This window comes from Zootoca vivipara, chromosome 5, assembly GCF_965207765.1.
Source record: "Zootoca vivipara chromosome 5, rZooViv2.hap1.1, whole genome shotgun sequence".
Taxonomy (NCBI): domain Eukaryota; kingdom Metazoa; phylum Chordata; class Lepidosauria; order Squamata; family Lacertidae; genus Zootoca; species Zootoca vivipara.
This window is the reverse complement of record NC_142588.1, coordinates 21,649,927-21,674,435: the sequence shown is the minus strand read 5'-3', so window position 1 is coordinate 21,674,435 and position 24,509 is coordinate 21,649,927. Positions and strand designations below refer to the sequence as shown.

General features: G+C 43.2%; 1 protein-coding gene across 1 annotated transcript in view; it reads right to left on the bottom strand.

Annotated features, from left to right (window-relative positions):
• The window catches only part of GRID1 (glutamate ionotropic receptor delta type subunit 1), a 131,092-nt gene that overhangs the window by 103,358 nt on the left and 3,225 nt on the right, over nucleotides 1–24,509 (bottom strand). Inside the window, exons 2-4 of the mRNA XM_060275205.2 lie at nucleotides 15,286–15,459; nucleotides 2,646–2,807; nucleotides 1,012–1,131 (exon numbers count right to left, since the gene is read on the bottom strand). Coding sequence (XP_060131188.2) covers nucleotides 1,012–1,131; nucleotides 2,646–2,807; nucleotides 15,286–15,408 — 405 coding nt within the window. The 5' untranslated portion in view covers nucleotides 15,409–15,459. The remainder of the gene's footprint in view (nucleotides 1–1,011; nucleotides 1,132–2,645; nucleotides 2,808–15,285; nucleotides 15,460–24,509) is intronic.

The following is a 24,509-nucleotide window of genomic DNA, read 5'->3' as shown; positions in this document are numbered from 1 at the left end:
GGCACCGATTCCCCCCCCCCAACAACAACAACAACAGGAGCCTAATTCTGTATGGATTTTTCAAAACCAAAATGCGACAAGGCAGACAGCTACATACACAAGACATACATATACAGCTACAAAAGGTTACACTCAGCTTCCAAGCAGACTGACAAATCATTATATTGCTTGAATCTCTATCAGGTTTCACCTACTTATAAATGCATTTCCTTCTAAGACCCCCCAACCTACATATTACACTGTGGATACATGCAATGATAAATGGCTGTGTCTCGGTTGCAAAGGACCCTTGGGAGCAGACAGTTTTACAGGGTAGAAGAGAGGGCTAGAGAGTGTGAAATCCTTTGCCTACCTGTGATTTCTCCCTGAAACATCCCAAATTGCTGTATTTCAAATAAATTTTTGCCCTGGTCAAGGTGGTTCTTCTTTAAAAAGGCAACAGACACAGGCCAATGTTAAACAGCTGAAATGCAAGAGCCGCACTCTGATTGTATTTGGTTTTTTAAAAAAATGTAAGCTGCCTTGGGGAACAGAAATAAAATAAATTTATTTCCTCTTCTACGTACCCATAGCTTTCTTTCAGTATAGCATTCTGTCTCTGCATTGGAAGATTTTACAAGGACTAGAAATAAAATATCACATTTTGTTTCCCAAGTAGGACAGGTCTTCGTTATACCAATTATACTATAATTCACCTGGAAATACCTACAAGTGGAGCTTAACATTTTCACAATTATCCTCATTCTCTCAGTGTTGGAATATTTTAAGGAATATAGCACATTTGAGAACAATTTTTCTGGACTCCATCCTGACAGTCTAAAATTGTTATCTCACAAGGCTTAAGTGTGTGAGAAATTAGAAAATATTATTTCCATAGCTAACGACTTTAGTGCTGTGAGCAAGATCAGTTCCACCAGTTGTTCTAAAATGGTAGCATTATCCCTAGGAAATTAGAATGTAACTCTCCTTGAGTGTGAACAGAAAAGCAGAAAAAAGAGAAAACATTGTTACCCTCCGCACATCTTTCCCGAATGTTTCACTGTAGCTGGTTCCAAGGATTTCAAATTGGACATAGGGGTTGGCACCATCATCTCTGAACTCCATAGCACCTGTGAGACCAGTGATGTGACCCTAAGGAAACAAGATCATCAGTTTTAGGGCATTTATTATATAGATCACAAAAGTGACTTGCAAAGTAGTGTAATGAAACTGAAAGGGTAGCATCATTTATAATAAGCACCACAAATGCCCACAATAGTCTTCAAACACAAGAACCCAATTTCTAAAAATAGAACCCATTTTCTAAAATAGAACCCATTTTCTAAAATAAATAGATTTTTTATATAAAATGTACGCTGTGTGATCTTAATCTAAAAAGGTAAAGGGACCCCTGACCGTTAGGTCCAGTCGCAGATGACTCTGAGGTTGCAGCACTCATCTCGCTCTATAGGCCGAGGGAGCCGGCATACGGCTTCTGAGTCATGTGGCCAGCATGACTAAGCCGCTTCTGGCGAACCAGAGCAGCACACGGAAATGCAGTTTACCTTCCCGCCGGAGCGGTACCTATTTATCTACTTGCACTTTGACATGCTTTCGAACTGCTAGGTTGGCAGGAGCTGGGACTGAACAATGGGAGCTCACCCCGCCATGGGGATTCAAACCGACGACCTTCTGATTGGCAAGCCCTAGGCTCTGTGGTTTAACCCACAGTGCCACCCGCGTCCCTTTATTATCTCAATCTACATCAATGAAAAATAATAATCTCTTTTTAAAAAGGTACCCATTCTGTAAAGAAACTAGAGAATGTTGGCAAAGACCATTTAATACTCATAAGCACCTGTGGGAGATTTAACACACACTAGAACTGCCAAAAGAGCAGAAAATATCTCATTTGGATCTAAAACAGAATTCTACTGAGTCCTTGTGCAGATATAAGCCATACTTGGCATGTCTGGATAATGTTGGGAACTGACCAAATCCCAGAACAGAAAACCACAGTTCTCGTTTTTCATGTCTAGAGTTGCAAGTAGGAATAGCATGACTATTCAAAGCTAGGATGCTAAATTCAAGCAGGGCACAGCAGGCTGCCTCCAACTGGGGTTCTTACCCTATGCTTTTCCTCCCTTCCAGTTTCCCCTTCTCCAAAGAAAAATAACTTACCTCAGCTAAGTAGAAGGGTGTAGAGGGCTCCAATCATGAAATGAGACACCTGGCTGCTAAATCCCATTATCCCCAGCAGCAAATGACACTCCAAGGTCATTTGCAATCAGTGAGAAGGCTTGTGGCAACAGCCAATGCTTACAATGTGACAGGCCCCTCTAATGCCTTCACCACCTGTTATTTCTTCCTCTTCCCACAAGGCTTTTGTTTTGTTGTTTCATTTTATATTTGGAAAGAAGGGGACTGGTGGGTGGGGCAGGGCAGAGGTGCTACAAAGCCCAGATAGGTCTATGTCGGCATTCACAAAACCTCTTGCAAATTCTTCCCTTCATCTGCCTTGATTCTCTCTGAATCCTGGCCAATGTGTTCCCCAGCTCACCCTGTGTTTTCCTCCTGATCCTGCCATGCCAAAGCAACATGAATTCCTTGGTAAGGAAGCTTGCCTGCTCAGTCTCCCTGCTGGGTTTCCATTTTCCTGTTCTTACCTTCTTAATCGTTTCCAGCATGGAGCGGCCTCCGTTCCAAGGCTTGGTTGATTTCCTCATGCAGTTCAGGCTTGCCATGCTGTGCCACTTCCTGTCCTCCAGCTTTCTGTGGAAGGCGTTGGCCAACATAAGCACACTGTCATAGAGATAGAGGTTGGAGACCTGAAAACAGGGGCAAAAGAAAAACATGCATATAGATATGAGGAAATTGTCAAAGAATCCCCAATATGTTTAAGGGTATAGTGGGGTAGGCAAAACCAAGCATGGAACTGATTCATATTTAAAGCAATGGCAAGCCCATCATGTAAATAATTGTTCATTACCTATTTTGCTATGATTTCACAAATGATAGCAAGATACAGAAAGAATCAGCACTCTGGTAGAGCACATGCATTATATGTAGAAATTCTGGGTTTTACTAGAATAAACCCATTGAAATTAATGGACCTAACTTAGTCATTTTCTTTACTTTGAATGGATTGACTCTGAGTAAGACTCTTGAGTAAGTCAACTGAGATTACCACCCTCTGAGTTCAATACCTGGCATCTCTCCATAGCCAGAATCCCATCTCTCTGTATTTTCCTCCCCAGATGAATTCAATGCAAAATGTTCATTCTTGACCAGGTTAGGCTGCTGACACAGAGCCCACGTAAATCTACAAATTGGATCCTCCTTTTTGAGGGTCAGCGTTGCGTGTGGGCCAGGGCACACCCAGGAGGAGGCGAGGGGGATGATCCCGAGCCCGCAGTGACCCCACGATTGTGCCATTGGCCTGTTGACCAATTAGAGAGTGGTGGTGTGATCGTGGGGGGGGGGCTTTAAAAGGTGGTGGCGCGTTGTCAGGGCTTCATCTGGCTTCACGCCACCGAACACCCGCCCACCCGCCCTAGTTCTAAGTGTTTGCTTTGGCCTTGCTCTGGACACCGGTAGGTCACCTGTTTTGGAACAAGGGCCAGGTAAGAATGTTTTCCATTTGGTGGATTGGCACTGGCCATTTGGTTTTTGCCTACCTCTTAGCAATGGTCACAACTTAGTAAGGTTAGGTGGTTAGGCATTAGCTTAGTGAGATGTGGGGTAGGCAAGGTACAGCCATCACCTGCCCCTCTAGGTACAAGGGTATTCCGTTAGAGGAATCCGTATATCTGGATCTCGTCCGAAGTCTGCTTGAGGGGCTAGGACCATGCCAGGACCCAATGGGAACCTCGGTGTGAGCTTCAGTTGGTTGCCATCGACGGAGCTCCCTCTGTTGGTGGTTTACACTTTCAGACTTCCTGCAAGGCGGGCAGGAGTCAGTTATAGTTATTGCCAATGCCTAAGCCAATACCAGACGTGGGTGGTGCTGTGGGTTAAACCACAGAGCCTAGGGCTTGCCGATCAGAAGGTTGGCAATTCGAATCCCCACGACAGGGTGAGCTCCCATTGCGCAGTCCCAACTCCTGCCCACCTAGCAGTTCGAAAGCACGTCAAAGTGCAAGTAGATAAATAGGTACCACTCCGGCGGGAAGGTAAATGGCATTTCCGTATGCTGCTTGGTTCACCAGAAGCGGCTTTGTCATGCTGGCCACATGACTCGGAAGCTGTATGCCGCCTCCCTCGGCCAATAACGCGAGATGAGCGTTACGACTGGACCTAATGGTCAGAGGTCCCTTTACCTTTACCTTTAAGCCAATACCACTCACATTTCTGTAATCAATAAAGTTGTGGCCTAGATTTTGCCCATTAATCTTTAAACTAAAATTCTCTGTCAATGTGTTTTTATTATTCCTGGGGGTGTTCACCTGGGCCTTGATGCGCAAGTCTCTCTCTCTCTCTTTTTAACCTCAGTCATTCTCCAAGCAAGCTGATATCTGAGTTTGCCTCTAACACCTTGAAAGCATGTCTAAAAATTACAAAGACAAAATTGACAGCAGATTAAATATGATTATTTTAAGAGCTCTGAATTGTGACTTGGCCTTACAGGTCCATTTTTGCATCCATGCCCAAATTATACAAGGGCAGGAAACTCTGATTGCCCTACACTTTTGATGCTATTGCACCAATATCACTAAATTTGAGAAGGTAGCTCTAGAAGACTCTAAAATCAGAGTGCCAATGGAGCTGCAAAAATAGCCAAAGTTTAACCTCAGGGGACTTGTGTCTGCAGCTCATTATTCTACCCAACTCCAGTTTTCGTCTCTTCACACCTTATTTCAAAAGCCAATGTTCAGGCAAGTATTTGTCATTTAGTTGGACTCCATGTTCTCCTTTTATACTGAGGTTCTGTAGCTCACTTACAAGCACGTTTTAAGTGTAGAAGGCAAAACCATACCATTTTGTTTAATGTACTGAAAGTGAGAGACCAGATTCCCTCCGCTCCCTGATGAATTCCATTTCACACCCACACTTCATATTAGTAATTCATTGTAGAGTTGAGTTTTAGTAGCCGGCATGAAATGCACTACACATACTCTCAGGTTTGAACTGTTCTATTATAGTTCTGGAGAGGGGAAGTCACAGCATCTTTTCCCAAGAATACACTTCCTCTTTCTCTTTATAGAAAGCTCTAGGACTGACTTCATGTTCTATCTGCCACAGTTCCTGCACTGCTATATTCCCCATCCCTGGGTATTTACCAGACAATTCCTTCTTGATGTATATATAACATGTGGTGCCTTTTCAAAAATTCTTCATTTTGAAGACTGTTCATTCTGAACATCTTCTATTTTGAAAGATGGAGATATATATATCCTTGCAAACAAAAAAACAAAAAACCCTGTTGTTCGAGGACACAGACAGCTTGCCTATTTGCCATTTCTCTCACTGTTTGCAGCAGAGATAGGAAATCTGTGGCTCACAAGATGTTGGGGGACAACAGTTTCCACAGTCACTGACCTTTGGTCCTGATAGCTGAGGCTCATAGGGGTTGGAGTCCAACAACATCCAGAGGCTCACAGGTTTCCCATGCCTGGTTTATGGTATTTAGCATGTGTGCTCTCACTCATGGCCTCTAGGTTTTTTGTTCATTGTTAATGTGTACGTATAGCTAAAGCTATGGTTTTCCCAGTAGTGATGTATGGAAGTGAGAGCTGGACCATAAAGAAGGCTGATCGCCAAAGAATTGATGCTTTTGAATTATGGTGCTGGAGGAGATTCTTGAAAGTCCCATGGACTGCAAGAAGATCAAACCTATCCATTCTGAAGAAAATCAGCCCTGAGTGCTCACTGGAAGGACAGATCCTGAAGCTGAGGTTTCAATACTTTGGCCACCTCATGAGAAGAGAAGACTCCCTGGAAAAGACCCTGATGTTTGGGAAAGATTGAGGGCACAAGGAGAGGGGGACGACAGAGGACAAGATGGTTGGGCAGTGTTCTCGAAGCTACGAACATGAGTTTGACCAAACTGCGGGAGGCAGTGGAAGACAGGAGTGCCTGGTGTGCTCTGGTCCATGGGGTCACGAAGAGTCGGACACGACTAAGCAACTAAACAACAACAAGAAAAACGTGTTCATTCTCTTTAAGGCAGAATCTACTTCTCTCTCATATGCCTGAAGCATAAGTACTTTCATATGTTTAGATGGAAAGGTAGAATGGAGGGGCAGATGTTAGTGGAAAATAGGACATTCAATAGGTCCTAATGGTGACAAGAAGTGATGGGCAGGGAATCCAAAAATCAAATATTAGAAAAGGCAGGTGCCTTTGACGTCGCTATTGACAGTGCATAGGGTTGCAACTATATTACACCAACATAAGAAGCACTACTGTAAGCAGCTGCTTATAGGTAGGAAAGCTAAGCAGAAAATGGGGGACCCAATAAATTTCTAATTGAGAAAATGAGCAAAAAGCTCATTTTTAGTATATGGCCCATGGGGTCACGAAGAGTCGGACACGACTAAACGACTAAACAACAACAACAACAGGAAAAATAGTATACACTATTTCCCATAAGCTAGTATAGTATACGCTATTGGTCACATTTCAGACCACTCTGATCCTTTGTTAGGGAAATTTACAATTTGAAAATAATTTGAAAATTACAGACCTAAACATTTTAAGCTTAATTACCAATCAGTAAAAATCATGACAGCCTTAAAACAAGAACTGTTCACAAAAAAAGTTTAGAAAACACACATGGATTCAAAGTAGAGATACACATCACTCAAACTCTGCATCTTCCACCAGCAACTTACTAAAATCACTCCACACGGAAAGGCCCCTTCAAACTTTGCAGTTCACTGCACAGAAAGAAAACAACACCACTACAAATGTGTTTCTAGATCAGGGTCAAACTAATTTCCCCCAGTTCCCTGCCATGCTTTAGATACAGCAAGAACCTTTCCAGCTACCTTTCCTCCTTTAAACATGACATTCAGAATTCCACATTGCTGTCACTTCAAATCCCTTTCAGGGGCCCCATCCATTACGGACTTATAGATGTGAACATGTTTCCCTCACACAACTCTCTTCTGGTGTCAGAGAAGATATTTACAGCATCACACTTTTGCTGCCAAAAATGGAAATGCTGTGAAGGAGGAAAGGGGGTGAAGCTTGCTTACGTTTGTTACCTCAAGCACCACCACAAATCTCAATTTGCTGCAAACACCCACTGCACATGGAGGTGCACGATAACAAGGAATTCATGTAAATTCCTCAACCGCCATGCAAAGCCTGCCCAGGTGGTCTCAAGACATGAGAAAAGAGGAAACTGAAGAATTATCTCTGGAGCAGTGTGCCTCGATTGGAAGAAAAGGAGTGCTAAGGAGAAAATAAAAACAAGGTCACCACTTTTGATTTGGGTTTACTGAGTTGTGCAGCAGTGCTGATTTTTCCTCACTACACACTTGGGAGAAGGAATACTTTATTTTATTCAGACAATTTGTTTCCTGCCCCACATCTGGAGAACTATGAGCAGGTAAAAATAACATTTCACAAAACCAAACACAATATACTAAAAATGCAATACCGGTAGAAACGACAGTTAAAACCACCTCAAGAGAAAACTTAGAAATCTGAACAAAAAGGCAGGTTTTAACCTGGTGCCTAAACTGCCTGAAATATTGGTTGATTTCAAGGGGGAGGAAGTTCCAAGGTCAGGATACCACAACAGAGAAGCCCCTTTCCTACTTTCAATACATTTCTAAATATGTATATAAGAACAGCAAGACAATCCTCTCCACTGCAAGACCCAGGGACCTTTTACTGGACACATACAAATGTACTCCTTATTACTTTCTTAGACATTTGGCTTCTGAAAAATGTTCAAAAACCGAAACACTTACTTCCGGGTTTTTGGCATTCGGGAGCCGATTCGTTTGTCAACTAAGCCGTTTGAGAACCAAGGTTCCACTGTACTAACATATGTTCCAAAGACCCCAGAATTATCTCCAGAATCAATCCATGGGCTATTGACTTTGATGAAAGGTTCTCAGAGGGGCTGTACATATAGCAATATTACTTCTAATGTTAACTAAGATCTAACATGGTGCAGTAGGAGAAATATATTATTTCCCTATTCCTTAAGAGAAATTCAGAATGGACTGCAGCAGTCAAGATCAAACTAACAGACTGCTCTTATAAACATCAGGAACTGTTTGGGCAGGCAGAAGCCATAGTAGTGACTGATACAGATATGACCCACTGGTGCTATTGAAACATCAGTCCTTCCAAATCCCTGCATAGTACGGTAAAGGTAAAGGGACCCCTGACCATTAGGTCCAGTCGTGACCGACTCTGGGGTTGCGCGCTCATCTCACATTATTGGCCGAGGGAGCCGGCGTACAGCTTCCAGGTCATGTGGCCAGCATGACAAAGCCGCTTCTGGCAAACCAGAGCAGCACATGGAAACACCGTTTACCTTCCCGCTGTAGCGGTTCCTATTTATCTACTTGCATTTTGATGTGCTTTCGAACTGCTAGGTTGGCAGGAGCTGGGACCAAGCAACGGGAGCTCACCCCGTCACAGGGATTCGAACCGCTGACCTTCTGATCAGCAAGCCCTAGGCTCAGTGGTTTAACCACAGCGCCACCTGGGTCCCTCTGCATAGTACGGTACAATTCTGCAATGCTGAAGTCAAGGAGAGAAGAGCAGAACATCGGCAAAAGGCTGTGCTGGCGCGTTTGAAAAGGGCAGCAATTACTGTCCAGTATCAAGCATTTCATTTTTCAGTAACGTTGAAAGAGTGGTGGCATTTCAATTCCAGGCAGTCTTAAAGGAAAGTAATTACTTAGATCCATTGCAATCTGGTTTCCAGCCTGGCTATTGGATGGCAACAGCCTTGATCACCCTGGTGGATGACTACACCAGGGAAAGGATGGGTTGAATGTAACCCTGTTTGTTCTTCTGGACCTCTTGGCAGCTTTCAGTACCATTGGCCATGGTTTCCTCCTAGATCATCTTATTGGATCGCCACCATTTTTTATTGGCTCTGGGCCTTTCTGAAAAGACAAACCCAATCAGTGGTGCTGGGTTCGTGTGCTTCTGTCTATGGCAGGCACCCCCAAACTTAGGCCCTCCAGATGTTTTGGACTACAATTCCCATCATCCCTGACCACTGGTCCTGTTAGCTAGGAATCATGGGAGTTGTAGGCCAAAACATCTGGAGGGCCGCAGTTTGGGGATTGCTGGTCTATGGGGTGCTGCACCTCAAGCTTGTTAATATCTTCTGTACATCATCAATGTTTTGTTGTGGTTGTTGGCTCTACAGACTGTAACAAGTTCAAAATATCCTTACATCTACAACAATCCTGTAAAGTAGTTCATATTACAGCTCAGGGTGAATAAGGTCTGAAGCTTATGTAAGGGCACTCAATGAACATGAAAAGAGCCTGCCAGGTCAGGCCAACAGCCCATCTAGTCCAGCAACCTGTTCTCAAAGTGACAAATCAGATGTCTATGACTTCATGGCTAAGATTATGTTTGAACTAAGGACTTGTAACTCAGCTCATAGCATGTGTGTTTAACTGCCTCAACCCCCCAGGGTATTATAAATGCTTTTTATATACTTTGGGTTTAGACGGAGTAACGTCAGCTGCCTCAGATCCTTTCATCCCATATTTTAAATCAGGCATCCCCAAACTTCAGCCCTCCAAATGTTTTGGACAACAATTCCCATCTCCCCTGACCACTGGTCCTGTTAGCTAGGGATCATGGGAGATGTAGGCCAAAGCATCTGGAGGGCCACAGTTTGGGGATGCCTGTTTTAAATATAAAAACTCAAAAGAACAAACTGAGTTTAGGTAAATCAGTTCCTGCAAGCACACACAAAATGTGAATAGAAATAACATTTTTTTTGTGTGTGTTTTTTAGAGAACCAGAAGCACAGAGCTGTGAAATTATTTTTCAGTAATAACAGAAACCCTACACCTTAGTTGGTAAATATATTATTTCAGGGGTAATGGATGATCTGCATCACACAGCACAACTAATAATAGAGCAGGAGTCATTTTGAAAATCTGTGCTCACAATAGTATATTTCCCTTGTTCTGTCTAGGACAACTTACTCGCAATCTAACAGTGCAACACTGTGTGCTTCTTCTTGCCTCCAGGTCACATCACTGATGACTTCCAGTGATGGCAAGACATCTGAACTTATAGGAAAAGTGCCCCATTAAGATGAAATTAGTCTCCATTGTGGGAAGCAACTATATGTTAATGCGACACATATTTCCAGTTCAAGTGTGGAGATACCCAGGTTCAGGGTAAATAGTTGAAGGCCCTCAGCCAGAAATTGTTGGTTAGTGTTTAATAGCTCATGTATGTTGTTCAACAGAGCAAAGAATGGAACAACCGTTTTGCTAGCATGCAGTGCATATTCAGGAATTGAGTAACAGACTTGCTCTAGACTTAGCTAGTTGCCTCCCCCTAGAGGAACAGGAACACAGTCTGAGACTGCTCCTGGAGTTGTCACTCAGATTCCAAGTAGTTTCAGTGGTTCATGGTGCTTTTTGCTGGCCCACCGGCTACAACTGTTCCTGGAAAAAGAGAGCCTGGCCACAGCAGTCCATGCTCCATATAAGCTCCCAGTTAGATTACTGCAATGCACTCTGCTTGGGGCTGCCCTTGAACAGGGGCGGAGCTTCATGCTCCGCCACCAGGGACAGAGAGCAGGCGCACTGCCCCCAGGGACGTGGCATGCGTTCTGGGGGCGGGGTGCACATTTTGAGGACGGGGGCACGATTTGGGGGAAAGGGGCGCGATTTGGGGGCAGGGGGCATCATGCGCAGGGGTGGGCGTGCATTTGGGGGCAGGGGGCACGTTTTGGGGGTGGGGCGAGGGGAGCCATGATGGCACCCCTGGAATCGCGCTGCCCGGGACACCCCGCACCCACCGCCCCTATCTTCCTATGCCCCTGCCCTTGAAGATGATATGCAACTTGCAGGTAGTGCAAAACGACGTACAGCGTGTGTGCCAGGACGAGCCAGGACGTACTGCGTATGTCTGCACATGCGCAGTCCATCCTGGTTGGCGCTGCTGCTCTGCTCAGGTGGCGCGCTTGGGTGGCGGCAGTGCTTGGGTGGCGGCGGGCCGGGCCAGGGAGCGCGCCACTGCCCCCGCGCTGCCCCCGCCAGACTGGAGCTAGGGGCGGCCCGCCCACTACGCCCCTCCCTTGCTACGTGCCTGCCCTGAATGGATTGGGACCATGATACTTAAGAGAGCACCTCTCACTACATATTCCTGCCTTAAACTTAAGATCTGGTGAGGTGGGAGAGGGCTCTCCTCCACAACAAATTAAAACCTGGCTTTTTACCAAGGAATTTGGCCTATGATGAGAGGAGTTTAGAATTTGACTTGCTTGTGATGTTTGCTAGTGCTCAGCATTTAAGATTTTATGCTGAACATGACCCTTATTGGTTACGCTTCATGTTTTTTTGTGTTTGATTGCTGTATCTTGCCCTGAGATCAACTGATACTTATTTATTGAATTTGTATACCGCCCTATACCTGGAGGTCTCAGGGCAGTTCACAGAACAAAATCAAAATATAAAACCACAAAATAATCAAAATGAAAACAACAACCCAATAGCTCCCCCCCCCCAAAAAAGACCCACATTAAAAAATAAAAAAAACTGATATAGCTTGGGTTAGAGGTATGTTAATAAATTAATACAGTATGGAAATGTAATTGTCTACCCTGAGGTGTAGGACTCAGGTGGAGCTGTGGATTAAACCACTGAGCCTAGGGCTTGCTGATCAGAAGGTCGGCGGTTCGAATCCCTGTGACGGGGTGAGCTCCCGTTGCTTGGTCCTAGCTCCTGCCAACCTAGCAGTTCGAAAGCACGTCAAAATACAAGTAGATAAATAGGAACCACTACAGCGGGAAGGTAAACGGCGTTTCCATGTGCTGCTCTGGTTTGCCAGGAGCGGCTTTGTCATGCTGGCCACATGACCTGGAAGCTGTACGCCGGCTCCCTCGGCCAATAATGCGAGATGAGCGTGCAACCCCAGAGTCGGTCACGACTGGACCTAATGGTCAGGGGTCCCTTTACCTTTACCCTAAGGTGTACCAATGCCCCAAATGAAAGACCTTGACAGATTTTGAATCTGAGTGGAATAAATGCACATAAAGGCAAGACTCTTCTCCTAACTCCTGTGCACTTGCTTAAATGTTAGAAGAGAACCCATGCGCATATACTTGTAGATTCTCTTTAGGCATTTAAACGTTGTTCTAGCCAGATCAAATGTCTGCAAACCAAAGCCAATATGGATCTTGAGGCCTAAAGCTTAACAGGGATGAGAAGGTCAGCAGGGCAGAAATGTGTAGCGTAAAGGAGAGCAATAGGGTAAAATGATCAAAGTGAGCGCACCCCAGAAACACCTGCAACTCATGGAAAAGTGCCACTCGGACATAAACCAGTGTGTGGCAGGTTGCCATGGCAGGGTCTTTGTGTGTGTGATGCAGCAGGCCTTCTACCACAATTCAGAATGTAGTAACATGCCTCCCCAACTCATCCTCTGCCATCCCATACACTTACCATCAAGACCTTCCATCAAAATCCTCCCACCTGAGAGATTTGGAACAAACAAAACCTAAATTTATTTAAACATTTGGCTTCATGGCTCCAAATGAGTGCCAGAAGACAATGCTGGCAAGAGATCTGATGGAATAAGGTAGGCACTGCACCGTCAAAGCACACACAATTTAGGAGCGATGTGCTCCACTGTCTGAGTTTTATGGACAGTTTTACTAGGCTTGTCAGACAGAGCTTTACAAGGTTTGTCACCAATAAAGAAAACCTTTGGGTGCTGTTCATGAGGACATTCAGAACCAAGTAGCTCCAGCAGAATTTTAGCTAATTCTATCAGATTAAAGTTAATATGCTGTGACCTAAATATTTTTTCTTTATTGGCTTATATTCTAAGTAGTTGCATTTATTTGCCCCAATAAATACTACCCTAAGAAGATGGCAGAAATCTGCTTGCTTACTATAGCAAAACGGAGCCAGCAACAGCTAATAAGAAAGATGGCCAGGTATTATTTATTACTACAGTACATATTAACTTGGTTTGATGACTACTGGACATTTCAAAAGGAAACAACAACACCGAAACACTCTTTCGAATCTGGCAGAGAAAGCAGTAAAAGTTTTACCATTAACATTCTAAGTAATCTAAGTAACATCTAAGGTCTGGCGGGGGTAGCCATGTTCAAATATATAAAAGTATGTCATATAGAGCAGGGAGAAAGGTTGTTTTCTGCTGCTCCAGAGAAGCGGACACAGAGCAATGGATTCAAACTACAAGAAAGAAGATTCCACCTAAACATTAGGAAAAACTTCCTGACAGTAAGAGCTGTTCGACAGTGGAATTTGCTGCCAAGAAGTGTGGTGGAGTCTCCTTCTTTGGAGGTCTTTAAGCAGAGGCTTGACAGCCATATGTCAAGAATGCTTTGATGATGTTTCCTGCTTGGCAGGGGGTTGGACTGGATGGCCCTTGTGGTCTCTTCCAACTCTATGATTCTAATATAATCATCACTCCTGTTCTACTGCTTCAGTTGCAACTGGTACCAGGAAGACTGAGCAGGTGCAGAATCTTCAACAGCCCAAGAGGAGATGCTTTGGCTCCAGCAATGAAATCATGTTGCAGTGGGGTGGGGTGGGGAGGTAACTTAAGAGCCCCACTGGGTCACACCAAAAAAGGCTTTTCTAGCCCAGAATCCATGGTGGTCAACCTGGTGTGTATAGGAAGCCCACCAACAGGAGATTGGGACAATAGTACTCTCGCATTAGTGTTCCTCAGCTACTAGCACTTGGAAGCAAATTGCCTCTGATCTTGGAGGTAGCATATAGTCATCATCACCAGTAGTCACTCGTAGCCTGATCCTCTATTAAAGCTGTTCAAGTTGGCAGACATCACTACATCAGATGTGCACATACCCAAAGCTTAACATCCTCTTCAGAGGGCCTGTTCTGGATGTCCCCTCCAACTAAAGTGAGGTGGGCAATCACCAAGGAGAACGGCCTTGGGGAAATCATCTTTCCTGGATGTAATCATCACGTGGAACCAGATCTTTTAAAGCAAGTCCAATGAAGAATGCCGTGTTCATTTTTTTCCTTTTCAGAAAGACTGCATTTGGCTTGGTGGCCTAGTACCTGACATTTTCCTGTCAGCAGGCAGACATGTTTGCAAGATACTTGTGCTGGGATACTTTTTGCATAAACCACCTGCTTAAATTCTCCATAATAAGCAATAACTATGAAAGGGGGAGGGCTTTGTATCTGGGTTAGCCGAATTTCACATTCCCTGGCTCAGCTGAAGACTTCTCTGCCTTGATGGGAGGCAGAAGAAATTAAGGCCAGGCCACATAGCTCAGTGGTACAGCACACACTTTGTATAAAAAAAGGTCCCAGTTTCCATCCCTGGAATCTCCCTGGAGAGCCATTCCAGTATAGACAGGGCTGAGTCTCGTGGACTAATGATGTAGCACCTTCCTGTGATTTCCTTACAATCAATGAAAAATCCTATATTCTTTCCTTTCCCCACAATTTGATCATCCTGCTTGCTTCTAGTTATGGGATAATGTATAAACATGAATCCAATGTACCAGTGAGGACATTTTGAATATAATTCTCACATTCCTGGCTATGACAGTTGGTCTAGTCTTATTTGATTTTAAAAGGATATTGGGCCAGAAATTCTGAAAGAGCTTAGGAGTGCTTAGCTCTTTCTAGGGTTGTGGTGGTTATCTATATTCACACAACCAAACCACACGAGAATATTCTCAAGTGTCAAAAATTGCAAATTTCAACACATGCCAAGGAACGCAAAAAGCAGGTAAGTCATTTCAGCAGAGCTCGTCAAAATTTTCGTGTTCAGCTTTCCTAGTCATTACATTTGTGCCTATGAAATTGCTTAATACACGGTAATAGAACGTAAGATACTTTTTACACAAAACAGCTTCTCAAGAGGATTTGACAGGAGTCAGTGCAATGGGCTGCCAATAAAATCAGATCTAAAGCATTTGGAAACTAGGGGAAGGAGATGATTGGGTTGGCCAACTTCCATTTACATCCTGTATGTGGAACACACTGAGACCTAAGCCCTTCCATTTGCATTTTTTCCTGTTCTCTTACTCCTGTGAACTTTCCTAGTAAAATCACAGGTCATGACCTCTTCCCAAGGGAAAGAGAAGAGATGAGCCTCTTACTCAATAGACATGCTACTGACCTGAAGCATCTGAAGATAACCTTCTTGTGGGTCACAGAGGAGCGAAGATATCCGGTGGTTGTTCCTCATGCATCGCTGATTGTTCTCTCTGGACAGAGGGAAGATCTGCCGTATGACGGTCATCCTCCCAAGAGCACTGTGCACCAATTCCAAAATTTCATTATCGCTGATTTCCTGTGAGGAAAGAAAGGAATTCATTAGAATCCACTTCCATGATAAATTGTACTTTGAATCATTCTTTTCTTTATTGAACTCCAGCACCTATATATTTCTGAGGACATGTTTTTTAAAAAAAACAGAAAATAACTGAGACGGAGAGAACTTGGTGCTCTTACCTAGTGAAAACTTAGCCAATCTCTGGCCTCATCTATACAGGACATTCTGTGCCTAGGAAGCATGGCTCCGAGCAGCTTTCCGCTTACCCCATCCTTTCTAGGCATGGGTCTGAGTGGCTTTGCCTTTGCCCCACTGTGTTTCCCTGGGAAGGATGCTCTTTCGTGCTAAATCGGAACAAACTGCAATAAGCAGAAAACCCAATTGTGTTAAGCCATCAATTTCGGCTCTAAACCATCAATTTCCTCCCGGGAAAGTGGCAGGGCGAGCAGAAGTGTGGATAAATTTGGTCAGTGCCTGGATGAGGAACTACATATTAATAGCTTCAAATGCTTTTATCAGGCTTCACAAGGGTATAGTGAAGTCTACGTGTAATAAGGAATAGGTAGAATAATTAAAATTGAGGAAATTTATGCTTTTACAGCATTTTTCTTCTTCATTCAGACTTATCATGTGAAGACAGTTGTGGTTGTTTTGTTGTGGTGGTTGTTAATTTCATTTATGAATCACTTCCCATGGGGCATCCTAAAGCAATGTACAATATAATCCCACCATTTGTCACAAACTGAAACTTCAATTTAAAACATTTGTTGGATTACTGTATATTTTCTCATAATAGCTATAGCAAAACTATCAACAGAACAAACAGGCACTTTTTAATCAAAGGAGCTTGCGCTTATGGCATGCATGCCCTAAAATATAAGACAATTAAATCAACCATAAAACCCACCACTCATTACACAGAGCCTATCAAGTGGCCAGAAATATAGATGTTCCTGGGGAATAATTAGGATCCTCACTAAATGGCATTCTTATGACATGTATTAATGTACTAGTAAATAACCATAGCTTATTCTGTATCTGAAGAAGTGTGCATGCACACGAAAGCTCATACCAACGACAAACTTATTTTGTCTCTAAGGTGGGAAGGAATTTTTCCTTTCCCTTTATATTTTGTTTCCACAGCTTATCAAATTTGCGTGATATGTATAAACTGAACCTATTCTTTGTAGTGTTTTCCATCCTCTGCCATAATACGATGGTGATGATGGAGGACAGATTTCAGACCAAGGTATAAATGGAAAACCATCCGAAGGTTACTAGCTAAATAACAGCTCATTTAAAAGCACTTATGTTTTTTTCTTGGAACTAAAGAAAATAAATCCAGGAAAATTCCACACACACACACCCCTCTTTCTAAATGACAGGTGCCATAGGATATTGTCAGAGCATCCCTGCTTTCTGAGGATATTCCATCTGATTGAATTGGCTATTTCAGAAGGGATAGGAAAACACATTTGACATGAGTCACCTTGTTTTGTCCTGCCCTCCACTTGTGCTTGTGGCACAACAGTGTTGCTTACTTTATGCAACTTAATCTGTATAGGAAGCGAGGTTCTTGGTGCCCGGAATAACATTACTCAAGATTATTTTCTGGGGTTTCAGGCAAGAGTGTGTCTCTTTTGCATCAGCCCTTCTTCTTTTAAAGTCAATTACATCCAATCAAGATCATACCGATGAACACAAGCTATATTAAACCCAACGGTACATGCAAAGCATTGCTTTTTGGTCTGATCAAGCATAGCTGTATTTAATAGTCTCATTATTTGCTTCCTCTTGTGGCCAGGGGAAACGCCTCGGTGGCAAATGTATTTTGAGAAGCTGACATAATTCTCACACCTTCGACCGAAAGGACATAATAATTCGAAACCAACCAATTTCCCATACAGAGTATTTATTTAAATAGTTGCCGGGGGTGGGGCTGCATAAGGAAGAAACTATTTCCACGTTTGGTTATACAGGCAACTCTCAGTTTATGCGGGGGTCACATGCCAAGGCACCACACATTTAAGTGAAATTGTATATATTTGAAACACTACTGAAAAAAAGCCTGTAAACACCCCGTTCCACCCCCTACCCCTACCCTTCTTGTGACTTTTCCGGTCACTTTCAGGGTTCGGCATGATGCACGTGTGCACGTTTGCGCACATATTGAACACACATAAATGGGGGTTGCCTGTATTAACAATGGGAAGTGTTTGAGCTTTATTGTTGTTCTTAAAACTCAGGGGTGTGGGGAAGAGATTGAGACAGACAGACAGAACCAACACATTTAGTAGCTCACACATCTAAAAATATGCTAGATGGGGGATACAGAATGTACATAAGAAGTTCTGTTAACCCCACATTCCCCTTCTAAGGCATAGATGAGATGCATAGCTGTCAACCCTCCCGTTTTTCGTGGGAAACCCCCTTATTTCAATCCGTTTCCCGCCGCTATCCCGAATTGTAGATATCCCGTAAATTTCCTGGGTTTCAAAGCAGGCTCTCCCTCCCTGCTGGCCAGAGAGACTCCACTCGGCGCCCCCCCCCCCCCGGCGAGCGAGCAGCCTGGACATGCGCAGAAGTGATTTCCGGTGCCACGCCACTGGGTGAGGCTGCTGATCCCTTATTTTCCAATCTGTAACTTGACAGCTATGATGAGATGTAGTGATCTTATTGCAATAATGGAAGGTGCAGCACCTATGTCAGTGGAAGCTACTTCTTGCTTTGCCTGTTAGCTTCTGTTAGCTTCTGTAAGAGGCAGCATCCCACAGGCGGCTAATGGTCTCTGGAGGCCTCTGGAGAAAATCGTTCTACCAACCACCACCATTTCAGCCCCCAAAATTACATACTGAATATTTAATCTTCCTGAACATCCAGGAAGTTAAACCCAAAGATTATTTTAAAGCATCTAAGGCTCCCAGTACTCAATCCATTTGTGTATTTATTTATTTGCAGACAAAGAACATAAATTATTGTGTTTGCAATACCTAGCTATTTTGCTCAGGGGAAATATTTAAATCTGCTTTAGCTGCATTCAGTTATCATAACACAAATTGCAAAATGAGACAATTATGTTTCACATTAAAAACTCCTATTTTCCTAGAGGTAATGAAGGAAAATTATAAATTTTAATGACATTAATAATTTACCAAACCAAAAAGAGTTCCATGGAAAAAAAATGTCCCTGAGAAAAATCTGAAGATTAAACTTTAATAGGCATGAGGATCATGAGGTTGATGAAAAATCTGTAGACTTATATGCAGTATTTACAGCAGGGCTAGCGCTTTAAAAACATGAAATGGATTTCCCTTACTTACCTATTTTGGTTTATAGAAGAGCAGCAACATGGGGTGACGGTTGGTTGCAGTTCTAGGTATGCAAACAAGCAGTGCTTTTTTTCCTGGGGGGACGTAGAGGTACGCATACCCCTAAACATTTTGTGAATCTAAGTTTGGCCTCATTGAGGGGCAGTATTTCAATATGAGTAGGAAAGTGAGAGTACCCCTAAACATTATTAAAGAAAAAAAGCACTGCAAACAAGCATGGGGCTCCACTCAATGACTCATGGAGGAAACAAAGCAGCTAGCACCAGCAATTTGCATGGGAGAGAACAAACAATTTGACAGTGCCAGCTGGAGTTCCTGACACTGTGGCTAGGTCTGGGCATTTTGCTTGGCCTGCTCAAACATGAGCATGATGTTACACAACCTCAGCAAGACCATTATTATGAGCCGCCACCTGCTTATTCAGTCCCCGCCCCCTGGATCCATGGGAGGGGTTAGATCCAAGGGGAGGAGGAATGATCCTGTTGCCACTGTGTAATTAGCTGGAATCCCTCCCTCACTGGGCCCACCCGTGGCTTCCACACCATCCTACTCTTACTGTATCCTCTAACTGCTCAGAAAAAAAACTGCCTTGAGTTGGCCCTGCAATACTTCTGCGGGGCTCAGGAAGCTAAAAAAAAATGTGCATCTGTTCTCCAAGATTATTAGGAAATGATATTAATTGTTGCCTCTTACTGTCTTGAGCATACCCAGCCCAAGGAGTACAAACAGCCAGTAGTTTAATTCTTTATTGCCAAAGTATGAACTTACAATGGCTAGGCAGCTGACACCCCTCCCCAGATTGTTGGAGCAACAGGGAGCCCATGCCTACATGGCAACTTAAGTGCTCTAGTCTGATGGCACATGTACAAGCAACCTGTGACTTATCAGAGATTGAAATTGTTGGTGTGCCTGGCTCTTTTAGCCCCTCCCCCTTCCACCAGATCCTAGAGAGCAGTGGTGGAGGGGACAGAGTGAGTTTTGCCAGCCCTCTCCCTTCAGGCATCACCTGTCCTTCCTCCACCATCTCTGACTTCTCAGACCCCTCCTCATCCTCCAGCTATGGCTCCTGTCTCATGGGAGGCACAAAACCCCATAAATCGCTACTCGCTTCTCCTGCATCAGCCTCTGGCCCTGCTACCTCTTCCAACCGCTCCTCAGAGCCCTGTGAGTCCCTGACACTTACTCTCTGTAGGGGAAAAAATGGTTAAACTCTTCCCACTCCACTCAGAAAAATGAAAATGTGTTAGGCATGCAGAATAAGGTGCTTGAAGACTATTATAGGGTACGGAGAACATTTTCATACCCAGCCACCATTGGAAACAAAAGGTGGACTGAAGCTTTCTTCTGCTAAAGAATATCCCAAATATTATATTCAGTAAACAGTATTGATTATATTTTAAGTTCTGTACCTCATGATCAAGATAACACCATCTTAGTTATTAATGCTCTTTCCTGTTCTGTTTCCATCAATATTAACTATGGACTGTATCCAAACTAAGTTAGTTTAACTTACTTGAAAACACTGGGACAAGTTAGACATGGCTTAAGTCTCATTTATTTCAATGAGAACTAACTTTAAGTAACTGATTATTTATAGAAGCAGTAACACCTGAAAATTTACATAAGATACATCCCAGATGCAAATAATCAAAATCACTTGAGTTTTGGAGGAAGAACATAGCGACCAATAGATTTATTAGCCAAGAATGACATCAGACAAGGGAGAAATAAAGCCACCAGCACAAACAATGAATGAGGCCACGAGGTGAAAATGGAAAGTAAGGAAGTCTAGACTACGGCAGAGACAGCAAAGTAAATAATCATCCATCATGCACTGAATGGGTAGCATGGCCTCTGACAGTCAAAATTCGAAGAGCAGGTGCTCTGCAGAATTGGGCAGAGATGGTGGAGGACATTAAATCAAGGATCCATTGGAAGTTGGAGAGAAAGAAAATTAAATAGACCAGGAATGGACAAAAATAATCATGCGGTCACATCCTAGACACATTTACTTGCAAGCAAGTTCCACTGAGTTTAGTATTTCCGGGGAAGTTTGTGTATGGTCCCAGGCCTAAAGACAAACTCTTCAGTGTCAATCCACACATTACAAATTGGTTCTGACACATGCACCTCAAAGTACATGGTGGTGGCCTAGTGTCACATTACATGGCAGCATAACCTGGGATAAGAATACTCATGCCGCCCACAGTGGAAATGTCTATATTAATTGTGGGCAAGGGCAGAGAACCTTTTTTTTTTGGCCTGGGAGCTATGTTTCTTGGCAGACACCCTTCCGGGGCTGTGTGGCAGACGTGGGTGAGACAGGTACAGATCCAGAAGGAAAAGCAGGTGAAGAAATGTATACCACTCTTAAGTTTTATTGTAAAATAATTTAAAAATTTTTTAAAAATCCGCCTAATTACAAGGCAGTCAGTGTTTACAGCTGATCAACTGCGAATTAACATTTCCAATAGACAGATTCGTAGGTGGCAGGTGGTCTTGGAAAGTAAACTTGAGGTTTTTTAAATGAGTGTTTCATCTGCTTGCAGTCCACTGGGACCATTTCTCACATGTGTTCATTTCAAAAGAACATCTTGTTGCACACCTTTTGTTGTTGTTGTTGTTCAACTTAATTTTACCGAGATATGCTGAGAAGATGCTCTTGGACGTTTCTGCACAGTAAGCCAATGTGAAGTACCAAAGTAAGTGTTTTCCTATCACTACCGTACTATAGAAACTCTGATCTAATCTCACAGTAACAGGAAAAGAACAAACATCCTCAAATATTTCTGGGATCTCATACAGAAAATTTACAATATGAATAAAGCATGACATTCTTTCCTCTGGCAATGTGTTTGACAGATAAAAGAAACAAAAGAATGGTAATGATAGCTTGTGGTGAGGTAATAAGCGGTACCCTTTGAAACTTATTGGATGTGTGTTAATCTGAATTGACTGAAAGTCATTAAAGTGAATAGCCACAAATGAAAGCCTCAAAGTCAAGTAGCAACTCTAACCTTCAGCTCTCCAACTTAGTTTAGCAACTTGTAATTAAATCTGTTTTGTGGCATTTCAGGTGACAGCAATGTGCCTGCACTTTATCTTCCCATCAAAACAAAGGGGGGGAAATTTCATTATAACCAATTTATGTCTGGAAACACTGACTGCAGCTAATGGAAGTTGCATCGACAGGGAGGTACAGCAAGGAGGAAGTTGACTTCCAGAATTAGCTAATTACAGGCCAGGGCTTGATGCGTAGCTCACTTAGAGCACTTATGGGAAATCTAAGAAAAAACAGGAAGTGCAAGTCCTTCCAGTTTTTACATTTCTTCTCTACGAATCTAAAATGGGAGTTCACACACCCTGGGATGGATCCAGAGTTGCCTTTCCATCAATGGAAGGGCTTGTTCCATTTGCAGATAGTGAATCCAGCAGTCCCCAGTGCCGCCTCCCATGTATTCTGGAGGGTCCCCTGATCACCTGGAGCAGTATTTGAAGGGCACAGAGGGCTAAAGTGAGTGAGAATGGGCAAAAATGGCCTCTCTCCCCACTCGCCAATCGGTAGAGCGCTGCCATGGGTAGACTGAGTCCATTTCCTAAAGCTTCTCCCTTGCCCTAGGCATCAGGGAGAATTCGCACAGAATAGTTAATATTAGGGCATAGCAGAATAAACAGGTCATCTTGAAGCATGGCCACTCTATATAAAATCACAGGGCAAGGATGCATAACTGAAATTGCTCTGAGGGCTACTTTTACATTTTTATTAACTCGAGAGGACTGTGCCATGAATTAATCATGGGAAAATGTTCGTGTCATATTTGTACTCAGTTTACTCACACATGCAAAACTAACGTACGCGGATGAAATATGTCGCTGCAAATCTTGCCACCACGTTTAAGGTTTTTCTTTTGCTTAATAAAACACAAAGAACAAGTACCAGGCTGTGACACAAATGTTAGGAGCTCTCTCTCTCTCTCTCTCTCTCTCTCTCTCTCTCTCTCTCTCTCTCTCTCTCACACACACACACACACACACACACACACACAGGATGGGGTGATATCTGGTTTTCAATATTGCAATATATCTGCCTGGACTATCTGCCTCCTTGCCCTTCGACATTCCTGTTTGTGCCTGCTTCAAGTAAGCTCCTTGTATCTGATTCTGGCCTGGAATCAGCTTTGTTTTTTTGACTGCATTCCTTATAGTTTGTCAGCTTGCACCGGATTTCTTGATCCTGTCTAGGTCCCCCTGTGGGATCTCTCTTGGAATTTGAATGATGCTGGTCTTGATCCTGCAGGGACTTGTGCTGTCACATTTCTGAGTGGTCAAACTGCTTACAGCCCACAGCTGTCAAAGAGATGCCTGCTTTCCTTCACATTCTTCCTTGTTCTTAAAGCCTTTTATGCTAAGCAGATCACATATCCTTTCATTTGTCCTTCCTCTCCTTTAATTTTCTTGTACATTCTGATAAATATTAACCTTGCAGCTCTGTGACTTGCATCCTGATCATCCCTTCTGAAATGCAGATAATCCAGGCATAACACAAGTTGAGAGCGGCTTGTTCCTTTTTAAAAATAAAAAATAAAAAAATCGGAATATCACTCGAATTCCCACTGAATTACAGTCATACCTTGGATCTCAAATGCCTTGGCTCCCGAACAAATCGGCTCCTGAATGATTGAAACCTGGAAGTGAGTGTTCCGGTTTTCGAATGATTTTTGGAAGCCGAAAGTCCGGTGTGGCTTCCATGGCTTCTGATTGGCTGCAGGACACTCCTGCAGCCAATTGGAAGCCACACCTTGGTTTTTGAATACGGTAGTTCTGGGAGTCAAATGGACTCCCTGAATGCATTCTGTTCAAGAACCAAGGTATTGCTGTTTGAACCAAATTGAAAGGTCCCTTTCAGACAAAACATTTGAGGAATTATGATGGACACTAACAGACTAGCCAAAAGCCATGTATCTTTCAACCTAAGGATGTTGGATGTTCGTATTCCTTTGCATGGTAGGGGTGGATTTATGCTTCAGTCTGGGCCCTAGAGCCTAGGCAATGGCCACCACATCCCATAGGCATGATTTACAATGGTAGAAGAAAACAGTCAGCTACGGACCGAAAAAGACATGCTCCATTAACAGTGCATATACTTTACATGCTGCAAAAATGCATGCCTGAGTATCTCAAATTTGAATCAAAGTCCAAAGAGCAAGTCCTCTTATGGAAGTAGGACAGAAGGTTTTACATGGTTAATTCCTTCCAATCCATACAGAAGTTCAAAACGATAAGCCACCCACCCACCAGCCCTCTGTAGCTAGACAGCATACCAAGTGCTTCTCTGTTTCCCTTGAGTAGATATTTACTCTGTTGAAATTCTCAGATTCTAGACATTTGAGAGAATGTATAGTTGTCTGTTTTAACTCAATTGAATTTTATAGAGCCTATCTATATAAGCTTGCACATTGATAGTTCTTCACTGGATTATATTTATGTACCTATTTGCACTTTGTAACCCATCATAACCCTGTCCCCGGGATTTTATCACACTATGTAGGGATTCTAATTTGTTCTTGTCTCATGAACTTTCTGATTGATACCTTTAGATCTGCATCCTGCAAATGCTTCTCCTATCTGTACTCTGTCAGTGCAAGTGGGTCCATATTTTGTGACATTTAATAAATGACGTACATATTTGTAAGCCCACAGGAGTCTTATTTCGGCAGAAGAGAGGTGAAAAATTATGCA